This window comes from Lotus japonicus, chromosome 6 (genome assembly GCF_012489685.1).
Source record: "Lotus japonicus ecotype B-129 chromosome 6, LjGifu_v1.2".
In the NCBI taxonomy this organism is placed as follows: Eukaryota; Viridiplantae; Streptophyta; class Magnoliopsida; order Fabales; family Fabaceae; genus Lotus; species Lotus japonicus.
Genome location: NC_080046.1, coordinates 55,667,817 through 55,684,990, shown reverse-complemented (window position 1 = coordinate 55,684,990; position 17,174 = coordinate 55,667,817). Strand labels below are relative to the sequence as shown.

Below are 17,174 nucleotides of genomic sequence, written 5' to 3'. Positions count from 1 at the left end.
AAAGTTATAAATTACTTTTGATCATGACTGGGACCATCAATTTGGTATTTTGAATTTAATATGATGATGAGAGGATTAGTAGAAGCAAAACTAATAAATAAAATTGTACTTGAAAGATTGGACTATCTTGTGTTGGTTTAAATTTTCAATGGATATGAAGTCAGATAAAAAAAACAAATAGATTGCTGCTAAAAATTTTAAGAGATTAAAACAATTTGTTTTGATTAAAATTTTTTTTTTCCAAAAAAAAATTGTTTTCTTTTTCTTTTGGTCTTCAATTTGTATATTGTCATCCACCGACTCACCCTTACTGATTGAGATGTCATACTCATGACTCATGCTTTTTAATTGTGAAACATGGGTCCCAATAAATTGTGCTGTGGATTGTGGATTTTTCTTTTAATTTTTTTTAAATGTGCGGCGTGGAATAAACTTGAAAATACACAACATCTTATAAAATTGGTAGATATCTAAACTCCTTAATTATATTATTAAGGGTTTGAATATTGGTTGTGTGTATGAGAAAAATATTTGTTGGTAGAAGTGATGCCTACTCTTATGATATTTTCATTTTGAAAGGACACTTTGGCTATCAGTGAGGAAAACTTTAAGAAATTGCATGTGTAAGATATATGGATGGGAAGGAATGGGATTGATTCTGAATCCAGATCCAGTAATAGCTATACTTGCTCAATATTTTCTATGGTAATAATAATTCAATTTTTTCAATTGAAGAAAGTAGATGTGTTGGATGGCAGTGGTGGAGGTTGCTGGGTGCCAATGATGGTAAAGGATATTTGACAATGAGGACATTAGTTGGGTTGAGGGGTGGTGGTAGTGGAGAGTATTGAATGCCAGTGGTGGTTGGTGCCCATACATGATGGTGGAGGGAGACGAGTTAGGTGCTAAGGCAGTGATCCTAGAGGGTACCAAATAGCGTGGTGGAAGGCGTCGAGTGTCGGTAGAGATGAGGATGAGTGGGATCGAGTAACGTACATAGTGTGTGTCCCCATCCCCACAACTTCATTTGATATTTACGCGAGTAGCAACTTAAATACTCGTATTCTCACTCTTTGACACTAGATACCTATTCTAAACTCATTATCAAACTTGTTAACTTAAACTTGCCGTAATGCATTTTTATCATCTAGTAAACCATAAATGCTGATATAATATTAGCATAAGAGATGAAAAATCAAATAAAAGAAAGATCATTAACTAAAAAGTTGATTGTCATTTTATCCAAGGTACAAGTTGGTTCACCAAAGCTCATTCATGTTAATACTCATCACCCTCTAGCAGACATCCTCACAAAACTCCTCTGCATAGATCAAATTTCCATTCTACATGTGGAGAACCAAAGACCTATACTTCCCAATATTGAGTTCAAGTTAGTCAAGTTATTTGCATCATCTTGATAGATTAGTGAGTCAATTGTATTCAGTTGCAATTTCATACAAGTCAACAACATGTATATAGACCTGCACTTGTACATTCAAAACTAATGAGAATTCATTCTTTCCCTCATCTTCTCTATACTCAAAGAAAAAGACATCTTGAAAAGCTTAAAGCAGAAGAGAATAATCACAAAAGGTTAAATATTACAATTCTGGAGATTCCTGAAGAAAATATATTGTGACATTATAAATGGCAGAAAATGGCGGAGTTAACAGACAACTCTTGGAATCAATCAAATTAAAAATTGAAGAAATGTTACTGTCTTTAGATCACACAAACGTTCAGAATATCATAATACATTGTGTTGCAAAGAAAATTAAGCTCATTAACTTTGGATTTACCATTACGGATGCTAGGATCAACTACAGTAAGTAGTAACAGAAACTTCTAGAGTGAAAATGGGTGCCTTCCTCGCCAAATTGCCCGCTCATGCTTTAATGTTCGTTAGCAGAACTTTCCTGGCAGAAAAATCATAATAAAAATGATTAGTCCAAATGGGAAAAGGGTATAGAAAGCTACACTCAACATCACCTAGGCATATGATTTTGACAACATGACGATTAATTATTCAAGAGAGAGGTATATTATAACATGTACTATTGACCAAGGACATATAGCAATAGGTACCACAAAACATACGATTACCTTAGTGCATATATATATGTAATGGACATCAGCATTCCGGCCAAGGGCTTCCTCCACAGAGCTACCATCGTCATTCAGCGGAACAGGTTTTGTCAGCTCCCAAAGTGGATGATCAGATTTCTCTTCTGATGCAAGTTTTTCTGAATATAGCATGCCAACTGTTATTGACGAGGGCTTATAAAAAAAATCCAAATTTGAATGCTAAAAATGCATATATACCCAATTAAAGAGTAGCAAATTAACAATTTATAAAGGAACAGTTAAATAGGATGCTTTAAGGGGGGACATTTAAAAAAAAAAAGTACATATTGCTAAAGCCACAGTATAAAAACCATTCATGTGTCTTCAGTTAAGGGTTTAAACTTTTGGGATAATGGACTCATGTTGTATAATATACTGTAACTAGTATAATTTTATTTTTAGGGCATATTTGGTTTATTTTGATTTGCACAGATTTTTACCATGTTTAGTTAAGAAAGATTCAGAAAATAATATTCAGTTTTCTTCCCTTTATTTGAACTTCTTATCAAAGCTCCAATCTGGGAGACTCTGCTTCTGTGTCAAACCTAGCCGCCTTCATTGCCGACACCAGAGGCTGTTTTCATTGCAGCTTCCTACAGCAGCCTTCATTCCTGCTGATACATATCTTGATTTGTGTATTAATCGCACCGTCCATCGCACTCAGCCACCACCACCTACCACTGAAAATTTGCTTGTTTGCACCATCAACTAACATAGCAAGCATCGCATCTCCTAGACCTTGTATATTGTTTTGAAACATTGGAAAATAATATTCAGCTCTTCCCTTTATTTTAAATATACATAACATGGTATCATAACCAGTGTTGTCAAGATCCTGATCCGGATCTTAGGATCCCACAATCTTGCGATCTTTCTGGTGCTTTACGATCTGGACCCCACATAGGATCTCATGGGAGCATGATCTGTCCAGGACCCCAATCTTTGTGGACAGGATAGTAAGATCAAGATCCCGATCCGATTCAAGGACCAGGGTTTTGGAAATGAGCTTCTGGGTTTCAGCCCCAAAAGAGAGACCCGCTCAAACTTTTAAACTCCATGACTGCTTCCCATCTTCTTCCCCATCGACCTCCACGCCTGACCTCTGCCATCGATCATCGCGTGCGGCTGTTTAGCCCTCTTTCTAGTCTAAGTTCATGTGAATCAGGTTATTTTCATCATTTATGGAATTTTCTATATATGTTATTTAATTAAGTATGTTTTTGCATTTCTAGTAGGATCTTATGATCTGATCCCGATCCTACGATCTACAATCTTTCACCCCCCTTTTCCGATCCTGAGTACGATCTCGATCCTGACAACATTGATCACAACCTCTATGGCCAAGTAATCTAAAGCTTTGGGGATACTTGGTCTAAAGTTTATGACATAATATCAAAGCTTCTCAGAGAGTGGTTTGATAAAAAGTTGAATTTCAACACAAGGTAAATAGGTTTGTGCATTGTCTAGCATATTGTTAAATAAAGCTATAATACAAAAGTTATCCATGTGTTTTCACTCAATAGTTTAAACTTTTGAAATAATTGATTTATAACATGGTATCATAACCTCTATGACCAAGTAGTCTAAAGCTTTTGGGATTGTTGGTCTAAAGTTCATGACATGATATCAAAGCTTTTGAGATAGTGGCTTTAAAAAAGTTGAATTTGAACACAAGATAAATGGGTATCTGTATCGTCTGGCATATTGTTTTCACCTAACAACTTAAGCTGTTGGATAATTTGATAATATCTAAAGCCACATGATGGTGCCTCATACATCTAACCAGCAAGGCAGGAACCATATATTCAGCAATCCCCAATTCCCACAACAATAATCCATTTTAGTTTACAAGCACTGCTAATACGGAGTTCAGGTGTATTCCAACTTATTTGTTATATGAGACTTTCTTAATCCCAAAAGTAAATGACAGAACTGGAAATCAGGCAAAAACTAAAAACCTGGAAATATGCATGAGAGAACATCATAATTGTAATAGCTTCATAAAACATGGCATACAAATTGACATCGACATTAGAATTTAGCCAACCTATCACATGGAGTTTTATTGACCAAGAGCATGATTCCTTTAGCAAGCGCAGGCGATATAGCGGAGCTCCATATGTCACCTGCGGTAATCAAGGCTGATCAAGTGAAATTCCAAGACAAGTTTCCTTTATTGGAGAGCAAATCTCAATGCAGATTGATAGTAAAACTAAGAGAATGAAGTGCAATTACCAGAATATAGACTCCTTTATCCTTAAGGACCCTATAGTGTGTCATCAACTGCTTCAATAATGGTGAACAGATCAAGAATAAAAAAGATCCTAAACAAAACAGAAGCGTAAATAACTATAGACTTCTGTTCATGGTTTTATTTTACCTCCAAACTTCCTCAAGCATCTCAGTAGCATTTTGTCTTGAATTACTTCCACACTACAAACAAAATATATGCAATGAGCAACCTGTAACACAGTAAGTCTTGTTAAACATACAAGTATTTGAATGAGCATCATCACTCACCAAGATAGAGTCAAGAGTCCCTGAAAAAAAAAATCAAACAGTATCATCAGAATTCATTGCCCAATAGATACTATAATTATTACAAAATAGAGAAATCAAAATCTATGAAAAATAAGCACACCTTTGTCAATAACAGAACCAAAAGATCCTGATTCAAAAGCACTCATGTCTCTGACATCCATTTTCACATCTGCCTATTGATTAAGGATAGTTCACTCCCTCAATAACATAATACCAAAAAAATCAATAGTTTCATGGTTCCATAATTACAAGTTACACCCACAAAATGAAAACCATGACATTATAACATGAATATATCAAAAGGATACACTTCAATTGAGGACGATCTTTGTATTTATTCTGCATAGCTTCAATGACAACAGAAGATATATCAACATTGACAACATCTGAGTAACCACCCTCATCAACCAACCCTTCACTGAAAGCTGCAAACAACACAAAACTTGATATTGACAAACACACATTTCACAAAAGGGTCATGGAATATAGGAACCAACCAAAGAAAAAGATTATAAAAAGCATAAAAATTTTATTTTTATTGAATCAAAGCAAAATGGGTAGGTGGGGTTGTGATTGAATTGCATATAGAGATCTGAGAGATCAACAAAACATGCCTGAGTTGCCAGAACCGACAACGAGGATGGAGTGGTTTTGAGGGACATAGAGGTTGATGATTGGAGCCAAAGTGATGTACTTTTGGTACCAATCAAAGGGACCAGGTTCGTTGGTGTAGCGGTTGTCCCAGTACCATGATTCACCGTAGGCTTGGGTACCTGTTGCCATCACTGTCTTCTTCTTCCCTTCAATTCAACTTGTATGTTGGTGTTTGTGTTGGATATGTATCAATCTATGATTGTAATTCCTGAGGACTATGAATATATGTTGTGTCTCAAGTTTGTTTTGTTTCAAATCTCAACAGGGAAAATCAGATTCAGAAGTTGGAAGAAAAGAAAAGTAGCATCTGTTGCATTACACGTGGCATGGTGCATTAATAAAATATCATTAGACTACAAAATATTTTTCCATTTTAAGATATGACACAATTTATCTTTCTCATGTGCAATTGAGAAATAGCATATGTTCGAGGACCGATACCTGGTGGGTGCAATTTATCGTTCTGATGTTAAAAAAAATACCAACAAGTTGAGCATAACTAACAAATAATTAAGTTCCTTAAGCATCAATTTCTTTACGATGCGTACAGAGAAACATTTGTCGGGAGATGTCTGCTATTTAATGTAATCTCAGAGTCAGATGATTGATTTGGAGATACCATTGGTAAAAAATGTAAGTAAAATTAATTAATTCATGTCACTTTCTCAATGTAATTTGATTGTGTTTAGTTTCGTGAAAACTTTGCATTAGATACGTGTAACCTAGTTAGTACACAAGTTGTCATTATTAATTGTGATAAGTGATAACGATTGCTAGAACTTCTGCATAAAGATAATCAATTATGTAATGAAGATAAAGAAAAAATAGAAAGATAAGAAAGGGCAAGTAAAAGATCAAAGATAACATGTGTGTTTTAACCTTCACAACTTTGGGTTTCTTTCTAAAAAGTGTGATTCGGTTATTACTGCACTGAATTTATTAATATGTTTGAATTACTTTTTTGTCTAACATATGTAACATCATCTGATTCGAATTAGGAATACCCATATCCTGATGAAATCTCTCTCAATGAGAATTCTTCTCAATACACAATACTCAAAATTTCACTTAAAAAAATCAAACATATACTACTTGAAAAGTTTTTCATAACATTGTCATTCAATGGAAAGTCATACAAATTTAATCATTGCCTTAATCTTATTTTATGGATGTTTGATTTCCCTTAAGCTCTCGAGCACCAATGAAAGTAAATCTATTGTAAGTCATTAGGCAGCATGAAAATTGTTAAATTAATGAATCAATGACCATAGTATTTTGCAATTCAAGGAACATAAGATATTTCTACAGTGCCTCTTGGCTATGGCTTATGTCTCATAGAAACGAAGTTCTGCCATAAACTCTTGGCGCTTGGGGCAATACCAAGCAACTGCTTTCGCCGAACCAAGTACTTCCAATGCATATTCAACAGCAAATACAGGTTCTTGGGCATGTACAAGCCAGTCAGGGTTCTTCACATCAATTGTAACTCCTGAATCAACTCTAAAACTGACAGGACCAACAATCTGCATAAAATAAGTCTTGGTTAAAATTACAGTAGCATTAAGTACCAACTGCTTGAACTATTTGCAGTGATAGGATGCATGAGAATCATGAGATCAGAAGATGCAAGAGAATCAAGGCAAGGCCAAGCAAAATTTATCTTCTCAAAATGAAGCTTACTAGTCACTAGTCAGGCAAAACTTTTAAAACACTGTAAACATGTAAGAATATGTAAGAACTGGAGTTACCTGCTGCTGAAGAGATAAGGTAGCATTGGGGCAAATTGCCTGAACATCGTCCATGTTGGGCTTTTGAGAATTGAGAAGATCTTGTGCTAGATTTGTTGCGCCTGAAAGAAATTTAGAACCACGAGGAAAATCTAGCCGGGCCTGAAATCGTGTAAGATCCAGAAAAAGCCTTTGGAAGTTTCCATGTTGGGCTGTCAATGTTATGGATGCAAACATATCTGCTACAAAGGAAGACTTTATCCCAGCAGCCTGGATAAAAAATCCTGGAGAACCTTGTCTATCATCATCTACTTGCGCTCTTGCCGAATTATCTCCAAAAGCGGCGGTTGCAGCAGCGCCTTAACATAAAATAATGCAAGGAAAAACTAAGCACATTATAAAAGCACCCATAACTTTCATTATCATGGAAATGCTCATTGCTCAAGCGCTAAAAGATACATAGGATCAGTGCTAATGTCTTTTATTAGTTTTTTTTATTATTCTAGTTCAATCCACAATCTGATACTAAACCTGCTGCTATTACACTTTTTTTGCATCTACTACCACGAGTAATACATCCCAAAGGATCCCTAATTCTTTCCCTCTATTGATAGAAAAAGCAAGTATTTGAAATGCGAAGAAAATATCTAACAGTTTCCTCATTTCTTTACTGAGTGTACCTATCTAAAGATTGGTGTCCTTTTTGGTCTAGACTCTAAACTATATAATGTGTTTGTGAAAAAGATACAAACAAGGAAACAACTTACCAATAATCCCTGAGGCAGAGACATGAGGACTTGAAAGAAATATGTCATATGGTTGCACCAATTTTAACTTACGACCTTCACTTCTCCAAATATCAGTGTTCATCCGGTAAGAGAAGACACTTTTGAAAGCCAAACCAGGAAGTAGAGTAGGTGGTACTCTAACAGTTTGATTTTGATTACTTTCAAACTGCTCAGGTGCCCCTGAAGTGTATTGCGCAGACAAATGATAACCCATGGAAGAGTCACATGTAGTCACGGAAGCAAGATCAATTGCCATTGAAAATGGTACATCCCAGTAATTACCAGTCTTATCAACAAAAAGACCAGGATAAACTGCCTCCACTTTCAGATCATGATGTGGAAACTACAACCATTCACGGTTAAAATTTTGCATTAGTAAAAGAAAAAAACAATCTAGTTCAATTCAAGTCAAAAAGTGAACAAATAACAGAAAATAAAAAAGAGATAGTTAATGCAGTTTATATTAGTATCCAAGTCCACATGGTTAGCTAATGCAGAAATTATAAATTAAGTGTTACAGATATGATCGCGTAGCTCAGTAGGCTAGTAGTCTCTAGTTCAGTTACAAAAATTGTTAGCTTCTTTTATAATTGTTTGTTACTGTTAGCTGTTCAAAGTCTGGTAGTCCAACTGTATAACAACATCAAATATAACTATGTAAGAACTAAACATTGAGATAAGATGAACTAAACTTCAATGTAACTGTATACCAAATTAGCCTATATTATTATTGGAAAATGAATTTCACAAAAAAGTAACAAAAAAAACCTGAAAAAACAAACCAATACCAGCCACGATGGTGATGAGAAAGAAGTTTAACGGTGGTCTGATTTTTTAGTTTTCACGACAGAGAACAAATCAAAACCATGACAGAACTGAGGGGACACAAATCAGAACCCCAATAGAGCCGACTGAGTACAAACATCAAACCATGATGGAACTCTGCCGACGACAAAGGCCGGAGGGAGCAGAGAGTCAGCACCATCAGTGGAAAGACACAGATGTCCAAGTCAGCTACTAAGATATGGTGGTCTATTAGGATTTAGGATCACATCCTAAAGGGGAATGGCCAAGGTCTGTTAATTCTTTCAGTTAGTTCATTTACTTTTCCACAAACTCAATACTCAGTGAATTTTCCAAACACAATTCATACTTTGTGTTTCACCCATCTACTTGTTTTGGCAGATCTCAGGGAACTCATGAAGTACTTCTTGCAGAACACATTGGGTCTAATGGTCTATATGCCCCCAAATAGAGCAATTCATGATAAGCACATCCTTATTGTCTTCAACAATATATGAAAAATACATAATAGTATAAATGGAATGGCCCATTTTTCAGATGGACTCGTCATTTGCACCATTGCCATAGAATTCTGAAACAGTATATTTGCAGCAAATACTAAAAATCATTAAGCATAAAAGCATTGCAAGACACTTAGAAATTCATGAGAGGATACAGTCGAACCCTCACCTCATGATGAAGGACTGCTTTCCCACGAGGCTTATCAGCATAATCATATCCATCTAAGCCAAAAAGCAAAGTATCATTCGGTGTCAACTGGAACTCTGAACAGAAACCCAAGGCATACAAGGACTTCTGCTGTAGGTGTTTCCCAATGTTTTTTAACCAAGAGGAAAACCCCTCTGGTGTTTCCTTACTGCTCTTGACAGAGGAAACAAATCTCTGCAAATTGAACTGACCCAGTAAATATACAATCCTGCAAAACTTACAGATTTGAATATCAGCCAATATAATTTCCATGAGAATCAATAGACACAGCCAATAATTAAAATCACACATTATATTAAAGCAAACAGTTATTGATTTAGTATGTGTTTGAATACCAGCTGAGTGTAATGCAAACAGACTTTCATCTTAACTCATAAGAATTCCATTCACTTTTATCTTGAACAGGTACCCAAACAAAGCCTTAGTTACCCATTGTCATTTAGTCCTATTCATAAATCCACCCTCAATAAACTTATGACTAATCCACCACATCATAAGAGGTAGCAAATTGCACAATGCTACAAGAGTCGAAACCAAATGTAACCAAACCATATTCAATTCCAATCCAGTTGTTTGAGTACCAGAACAGCAGAACTATCATCTAAACTACAACCCAATTATTAAAATAAAGTCATCTTCCTCACATGACAACACAGTTCCATAATGATGAAGACACAGCTGATTATTAGCACTACAAGTTACACTAAAGCAAACAGTTTTTAACTTGGTTAGCCATTGTCATTTCATATAGTCCTATTCATAAATTCACCATCAATAAACTCATGACTAATCACCCATTTTCAATTCCAATCCTATTTTTTCAGTATCAAAACAGCAACACTACCATCTAATCCAAACTACAACCCAATTATCAAAAAAAAAAAAAAAAAAAAAAAAACTTGTTTGCACCCCATTAATTAATAAAGCCAAATGCATATAAAAATTGAAAAATTGAGAGAAGGGTGATGAATTTACCAATTTTCAGAAAAGGGTAGGGAGAGAACACGCTGGAGAGTGAGGCCATGGGGTTTGGCATAGGAAGGAAGAAGAAGGGCATGCATGAAAGTGTGCATGAAATGGAGTTGTTTGGGTCTGGAAAGCCTGGTTCCTCGTGACAAACCCAATGGGAGAGGGTCTTCTGGCACAGGACATGCCAATCCATCAAGCGTTTTTGGAGTTGAAACGTCCAAATCCCAAAACGCTCCTCCATCCATTACCCATCTTAGCTTCCTCATCACCACTCTCCCTCTTCCTCACCCTCTCTCTCTCTCTCTCACGCACCAAAAAGTTGCTGCTGCTTCTTCACTCACTGAGTCGACAGTCACTCAACCATTTTGACCTTTATCAAACTCGGTCACACTCACTCAGCTGCCGAGTTGGTGTCCGAGTCCGTCACCGGGTCATATATAAGTTGCATAAAATAGAATATCAATGAAATACGATTATCGATAGCGACTAATCATCTCAAACGTGACGGCTCGTATTAAGTGATCAATAATTTACAATGAAATTGTTAAATTCTCATGAGTGACGATTCAACCCCGATCTTATGGTTAATGAATAAGGTAAACAACCTCCCCACATAAATAATGCATATTATAAGTGAGTTTTGCAACTCAAATAATTAAACATATATTTTACGTGTGGTGACTAATTATCTCTTTGCGACTCCTTGTAATAAGCTGTAAATAGTAGACTATGAAATTTGCTATATTCTGGTTTTGGATCAAACCACCAATTTTATGGTTAAGTATGATCTGAACAACCACCACGCTACACCTCAAAGTTATAAATGGTGCATAATATTAGTGAGATTTTGGAACTCAAGTAATAAGAACAAAACATTATATATAATTATGTGCATGTTTGGTTTAGCGTTAAAGATAACGCAAACATGATTTCACGTAACTTAAAGTACCAACGGAGAAGTTATAATTTGTCACGTTGAGTTTAACGTGAATTAAAGAAATATAATTTTGACGCGTTAGCTTCAACATAGATCTACATTGAATTCAACGGAAATCCAAACGGACACGACATTAGAGATTTTTATTTGTCAGGATGAGTTTGATAAGTTGAATAGTAAGCCACTATAATCAGGCTAATAATAAATATTTTTATTAATCACTTTCATAATTTTGTTCTTAGGGAAAGATCATGCTCTTCATTGGGAAAAAATCAATTCTTTAAGTGGCAGAAACCAGGTCATGGAAGAAGTCCAAGTTTCAAGTTTGTTTTAATTTGAATTAAAAGATAAATTAATTCAAGGTACTTCTTCAATTAATGTTGGACACAACAATTGGTTGGATGTATTCAAAAAGTTTTCACTATCCTTGATTCCTTGCTTGACCATCCAATTGCTAAGAGGATCCCAGCTCGTTTCAAAACCTGTTTTTGATGATTCTCATATAAAAAAACCAATTTCAGGTGTTTGATTCAGCTCATTTCATCTTACTGAACTAGTTTGCTCTTCAACAACTTCGTACAGGTGTACATAAGGGTCACAGGTTGTGAATAGATATCAGAGAAATAAGAGAATTATATTACAGCATTGAGTTAATCTCTAGCAACATCACACCAGGCCAGTACAAGTTATTGCTTTTGCTGTAATCAAAACCAGATAAGTATAAACTCCTCTACATCCTGAAATCAAAAACCTTCCTAATACAAGTAATATAATCACTATTCTGAGCCTCCTCCATGATCAAATAAGCAGCCATAAAAGTGCTCTGACATTTTCAGAAGCCTCCATTGCAAAATTTATGTCCTGGTCTGCAAAATAACATGCTGACTTTTCATTAAGAAAATGCATTTTGAGCAGCTCAAATTATCAAATTTTCAAATACAAGTCTATCAAGCTTCAATGCACGACCACCACCACTGTTTGTCCCCACAATCATGTGGTTCCCTAGTTCAGCACAGCCTCTAGAAGCTTAAGAAACATTGTCCTGTTTCGCAGCTCTTCACATGAACCTGCAAATGTATCAATCAGGAAATGCAAAAGAAACTAGAGCTCATGTGTTGTACATGAGAACCTACTGAGAACTACATGTGACCATCCATCAGGCTTGTCAAAAAAAAATGTGACCATCCATCGGGTTTATGTTCCTTCACTTTACTTTCTGCTTCCTTGCTCGAATGCTTGATGCCATTTTTAACTAGTTCAGTTCCAGTAACACCTATTAACAGGGGAATGATTTAGTTAATAATTAGTATCCAAGTAATAAAAATTATGCACAAGGGCTACTAGCAAAAAACGAGCAAGAATTTTAAACAGAATGACCACAACACCTACACAAAAAGTTGTTTGTTCAATGACCACAAACTTGAGAAATCTATGTCATTACTTCAAGCCTATAACCAAGGAAAAATACCTTGTAACAGTGTTCTACACACTTCGTCTATAGTCACGTTAAGCGCTCTCTTGTTTTGGGTTTTTTTTTTTGGATCTGGTATCTGTCCTCCTGATTTTGCAGGGCAAGAGATAAGCGTGGAATAATATCCTTGGGTTTTTGGTTTTGCAAAATAAAATTGCAATTTGCAATAAATCCTCTGTACCTTGCAACCCATTGCTGTTTCTGCATATTGGAGAATGGAGAATGATTCATGAAAGTTGTATAACTATAAACCATAAGAACATATTTCAATAGCTCAAAAAAAAAAAAATAATAAAGAAAAGGCTTCAGAAGTGATCTACATATGTGATTTATCAGTAAAAAATTCAGGATTTAACAATTAAACCTTATTAAGGATCCCATGCATTCTTCTTCTGATTGGTCCTCCATCTCTTTGAGCTCCTCTTGATAATTTGATAACTACAACCAAAAGCAGATGTTTACATATATACTAAGATGATCATATGTGGATTTAAAAATAAATAAAAAACTACTAAATCATCATTTTAATTCAAGAATCAGGAAACATACTGGAAATTTGAGAATGGAGTCCTGGCCTACAATGCTGCCAAGTCATAGGCGCGTGCTGCGGTTTCTTCATGGGTATATTCCCTAACAAACCCAACTTTGCAGTCATTAAATCATCCCCCATCTGACCCTGCAAGATACTAACCAAGCTGTCCAATAGAACTAGTAGCCGTGTCAGACTCATCTGCCAGCTCACATTCTGGACAAGGAAAAAGCACACTGTGATCAACCAAATTTTCTTCTTCTTTTGGACCTCAAGTGAATTAATTCTTTCCTGGCAATCATCAATAATTCATGCAATCTTTCGGTGCCTTCAGTCAAATCTAAAGAAACCAATTCCCTGGCCTGTAAATCCATCAAAAGCTTTTCACTTTGAATATGGTAGTTTCCAGTACATAAAGAATCAATAAGAACTATGTATATGGAGGTATTAGGCCAAAGATCTCTTTGCTTCATCTCTTCATAAAGTTTAAAGGCAGCTGGAATATCACCATCAGCACAAAGGCCAGATATAAGAACATTGTATGCAGCAACATCAAGCTTCACATGGCATTTTTCCATAACAGTCCTCAATTCTAAAGCCTTTGCAACATTAGCTTCATGGCAATAGATGTGCATTAAAGTAGTGAAAGTAGCTACAGTTGGAATGATTTGCTTCTCAAGCATGAAATCAAGAACCCAAATAGCATTTTCACTCTTCTTTGAACGTGCAAGCCCTCTTATAATAGCACTCATAGAAACCTCTTGGGAGCTGACACCAAGTGTTTTCATCTCATCTTGTACCTCCATGGCTCCTTTTACGTTTCCCACCCTACACATGCCATTAATTAAAGTAATATATTGTTTACATGTAGGAACATAACCCCTTTCCACCAAGGCTTGCAAAACACAATGGGCTTCCTCAAAAGCACAAGTTCTAATGCGTCCATTAAAAAGGGCGTTGTATGTATCTACATTAGGAATAACTCCTAACAGATTCATTTGTTTTACCAGATCAATGGCCATTTTTATCTCATTCCTTTCACATAACTCGGTAATCAGCATGTTAAATGTAGAACAATCAGCTACAGAACCTTCAAGTGTTATCCATCTTAAAATTTTGACAGCAACATCAAATGATCCCGACTTACAAAATCCAAGAATAAGAGCATGCCATGTTAACCTATCTGGTGCAAAACCATGTCTGATCATGTCCTTGTACAGCATAGAACATCTTTCCACATTCAGCCTCTTTGAATATCCATGCAGGAGAATGTTGTAAGTAGCCAAGTTGAAGCACAGACTTCGACTCCTCATTGCTAATAGGATATCGTTTACCTTCGACATTTTCCCTTTCCTTGAGTATTGATCCATAAGCACATTAAATGCTATAGTATCAGGGCCAACATCTTTGTTCAGCATATCTTCAAAAATATACAAAGCGGCTTTTGAATGTCCTTCCTTAAGAAGAGCATCAACTAAACTAGTGTACATGGCAGGATTTGGAGATAATAATCCTTTCTCCATTGCCTTTCCTGACAAAAGGAGTGCAGCAACCACTCTACCCTTCTTGCATAGCATTCCAATAAGATTGGTGTACGTATAACTGTCAGGCACAAAATTCTTCATGACCATTTCATTAATAAGGGCAACCGCAGCCGATATGTTTCCTGATCTGCATGTCCAAGTAAGTATTGTGTTGTAGATAACACTATCAATGGCATAGGGAATGCAACTAAGTCTATCCAAAAATGCTTTGGCTTCCTTAATATACCCACCAGAAAAAAGACCTTTCAATAGACCCCCATATGTGAACTGACTTGGGAAATGACCGACACTTTTCATTTGATCAAACATAGAAAATGCTTTTGATGCATCACCAGAATTTCCATAACTATTTATAATGCAATCAAATGCAGAAGTACTAGGATCAAGACCCATCCTGCTCATGTGATCCATAAAATACTCAGCCTCTTTAAGTCTCCCACTTCTACAGAAAGTGGCAACCAAGACATTACAAGTAAAGTGATCTGAAACATGACCACTGTGGTTCATAACTGCGTAAGTATTCAACGCCTCTTTTAGGTTTCGCATCTTGCAGTAGTTGTAGATTAATGTTGAGTACAAAATGCTGTTTGGTACAACTGCATTCTTATACATTTTACACATTATCTCCTTTGCATTATTTATCTTCCCAGCCCTGAGAAAACCATTTATGAGCACAGAAAACGTAACAACATCAGGATTGATAGAAGCTTTTAACATATCATCCAGAAAGTGCACAGCTTCTTCAAGCAAGCCATTCTTACACAACCCATCAATCATTGCTGTATAACTAATATGACCGACTCTCACCCCATTCATCCTCATTCTCTCAAGAATACTGGAAACCAATCCAAATTCAGAATGCTTGGACAACCCATTTAAAAGAGCCCCATATGTTACTTCATTGGGTCTCAAACCATGAGATACCATTTCATCCAAAAGTCTGAAAGCTTCCTCTATGTTTCCCTTACTACAGTGCCCATCAATCAAAGTATTGTAAGTGATACAGTTCGGTAACAAATTAAAGGATAACATCTCATCAAAAACTTTAGCAGCAACTCCAATCTTCCCCTCCTTAACAAATCCATTGATAAGAGTATTATAAGTTATCTCATTAGGATACACCATATTCTTTCTCATCCTTCTCAATATTAAATAAGCCTTTGCACTCCTACTTTCCCTGCACAAATTATCTATCAACACATTATATGTACAAACATCTGCCGCAATACCCTTCGAAGCCATACAATCAATCAGCTCAGATGCAGCCTTATACCTTCCTTTCTTGCAATACCAATTAAGCAAAGTATTATAAGTAACTGCAGTCGGAAAATGACCACTTTCTTCCATTTTCCTCAGAAGAAAGCCAGCACTCTTAAACCGCCCACGTTCGCATAAAGCATTCAACAATATGTTGAACGTAGCAACATTCGGACTAACTCTATTCGCAAGCATTCCTTTGAAAAACGACCAAAACAACTCACTCTTCCGATCCTTCACCAAGGAATCCAACACCATGTTACAAGTATACACAGACGGCTTAAACCCTCGAAAACCCATCAAGTAAAAAACCTGCACAGCATCGCCAACCATCTTTTCCCTCAAACAAACTCTAATCAGGAGATCAAAAACAGCAGGGTTGGAGTTGCAAATGGGGTATGTCTCCATCAAAGCACCAAAAACAGAGTTCAAACCAATTGGCATATGTAACAAATGTGCCAATGTTGTTTTGGCAAAGTTGTACATTCTAGCTCTAACAAGTACATGAGTGGTAGTGGAAATTATATGAGTCACATGATTGAGCTCCAAATTGGGTTGCTTCATGAACCATTTGAGAAAGTTCAGAGCTAACCTTCCATGGACAGGCCTGAGGGAACCTAGTCTATAGTTCATGCAATTCAGAGATTCCCAACGGTGTACAGTGAGAAATGTGTATATACTCTTCTCCATGTCAAAAACCATCGATTGATTATTCCAAAAGTGCAAAGTTTATACTGAAAATCAAAAACAAAAAGGGAAGAAACAGAAATCAAATTGTGGGTTTTGTGAGGAAGTGTGTTTCAATTCAAGTGGGAAGTGTGAGGAAGGTAAAAGGCATAAAGGGTTACCTTGACTGTGAATTTCATAGAAGATGAATTTAGGGTTCAGCAATCAATGAGTGTTGCTCGCGCGCCATTGCTAAACAAGCACTGTTTCGATTTTCTCAACTTCAAACACAGATTGAATTGATTCCCCGATCTTTTCTCCCAGGGTTTGCTTATACTCTACTACAAGGTTATTTATTTATTGGCTTAATTGCACTTTTCGTCCCTGATCTATACTCCTTGTGTAATTTTGGTCCTCTTTATTTAAAACGAGCAATTTTGGTACACTAAAGATCA

At 36.1% G+C, this 17,174-nt stretch overlaps 3 protein-coding genes across 5 annotated transcripts; all 3 read right to left on the bottom strand.

The window, feature by feature from the left end:
* Window positions 1-1,666: 1,666 nt before the first annotated feature.
* Window positions 1,667-5,594, bottom strand: LOC130724718 (uncharacterized). The gene is made up of 9 exons (XM_057576009.1): window positions 5,280-5,594; window positions 4,974-5,090; window positions 4,766-4,834; window positions 4,645-4,664; window positions 4,505-4,557; window positions 4,360-4,390; window positions 4,172-4,250; window positions 2,104-2,243; window positions 1,667-1,916 (listed from the first exon to the last, which is right to left on the bottom strand). The coding sequence occupies exons 1-9, from the start codon at window positions 5,446-5,448 to the stop codon at window positions 1,893-1,895; spliced, it is 702 nt and encodes a 233-aa protein (XP_057431992.1). The 5' UTR covers window positions 5,449-5,594; the 3' UTR covers window positions 1,667-1,892.
* Window positions 5,595-6,405: 811 nt separating this feature from the next.
* Window positions 6,406-10,764, bottom strand: LOC130724016 (protein TRIGALACTOSYLDIACYLGLYCEROL 4, chloroplastic). The gene is made up of 5 exons (XM_057575175.1): window positions 10,322-10,764; window positions 9,308-9,554; window positions 7,814-8,177; window positions 7,068-7,405; window positions 6,406-6,842 (listed from the first exon to the last, which is right to left on the bottom strand). The coding sequence occupies exons 1-5, from the start codon at window positions 10,579-10,581 to the stop codon at window positions 6,645-6,647; spliced, it is 1,407 nt and encodes a 468-aa protein (XP_057431158.1). The 5' UTR covers window positions 10,582-10,764; the 3' UTR covers window positions 6,406-6,644.
* A 1,103-nt stretch (window positions 10,765-11,867) lies between these two features.
* LOC130723252 (pentatricopeptide repeat-containing protein At5g55840) lies at window positions 11,868-17,055 on the bottom strand. 3 transcript variants are annotated; one of them, XM_057574227.1, is made up of 6 exons: window positions 16,902-17,055; window positions 13,273-16,787; window positions 13,088-13,161; window positions 12,721-12,924; window positions 12,386-12,525; window positions 11,868-12,319 (listed from the first exon to the last, which is right to left on the bottom strand). In XM_057574227.1, the coding sequence occupies exon 2, from the start codon at window positions 16,753-16,755 to the stop codon at window positions 13,495-13,497; it is 3,261 nt and encodes a 1,086-aa protein (XP_057430210.1). In that variant the 5' UTR covers window positions 16,756-16,787; window positions 16,902-17,055; the 3' UTR covers window positions 11,868-12,319; window positions 12,386-12,525; window positions 12,721-12,924; window positions 13,088-13,161; window positions 13,273-13,494. The 3 variants fall into 3 exon arrangements, with proteins under 3 accessions (XP_057430210.1, XP_057430209.1, XP_057430211.1); XM_057574226.1 differs by having other exon boundaries at window positions 11,868-12,525; XM_057574228.1 differs by lacking the exon at window positions 12,386-12,525 and having other exon boundaries at window positions 11,868-11,977; window positions 12,743-12,924.
* Between the last annotated feature and the right edge of the window lie 119 nt (window positions 17,056-17,174).

Coding starts and splice junctions, on each gene's coding strand:
- LOC130724718 (XM_057576009.1), bottom strand. CDS start 5,448: ATGGCAACAGGTACCCAAGCCTACGGTGAATCATGGTACTGGGACAAC. Junction 4,835..4,973: donor AGATCGTCCTCAATTGAAGT/GTATCCTTTTGA, acceptor ATCAATAGGCAG/ATGTGAAAATGGATGTCAGA. Junction 4,391..4,504: donor ATGCTTGAGGAAGTTTGGAG/GTAAAATAAAAC, acceptor GACACACTATAG/GGTCCTTAAGGATAAAGGAG.
- LOC130724016 (XM_057575175.1), bottom strand. CDS start 10,581: ATGAGGAAGCTAAGATGGGTAATGGATGGAGGAGCGTTTTGGGATTTG. Junction 8,178..9,307: donor AAGCAGTCCTTCATCATGAG/GTGAGGGTTCGA, acceptor GAATGGTTGTAG/TTTCCACATCATGATCTGAA. Junction 6,843..7,067: donor CCTTATCTCTTCAGCAGCAG/GTAACTCCAGTT, acceptor TATTTTATGCAG/ATTGTTGGTCCTGTCAGTTT.
- LOC130723252 (XM_057574226.1), bottom strand. CDS start 16,755: ATGGTTTTTGACATGGAGAAGAGTATATACACATTTCTCACTGTACAC.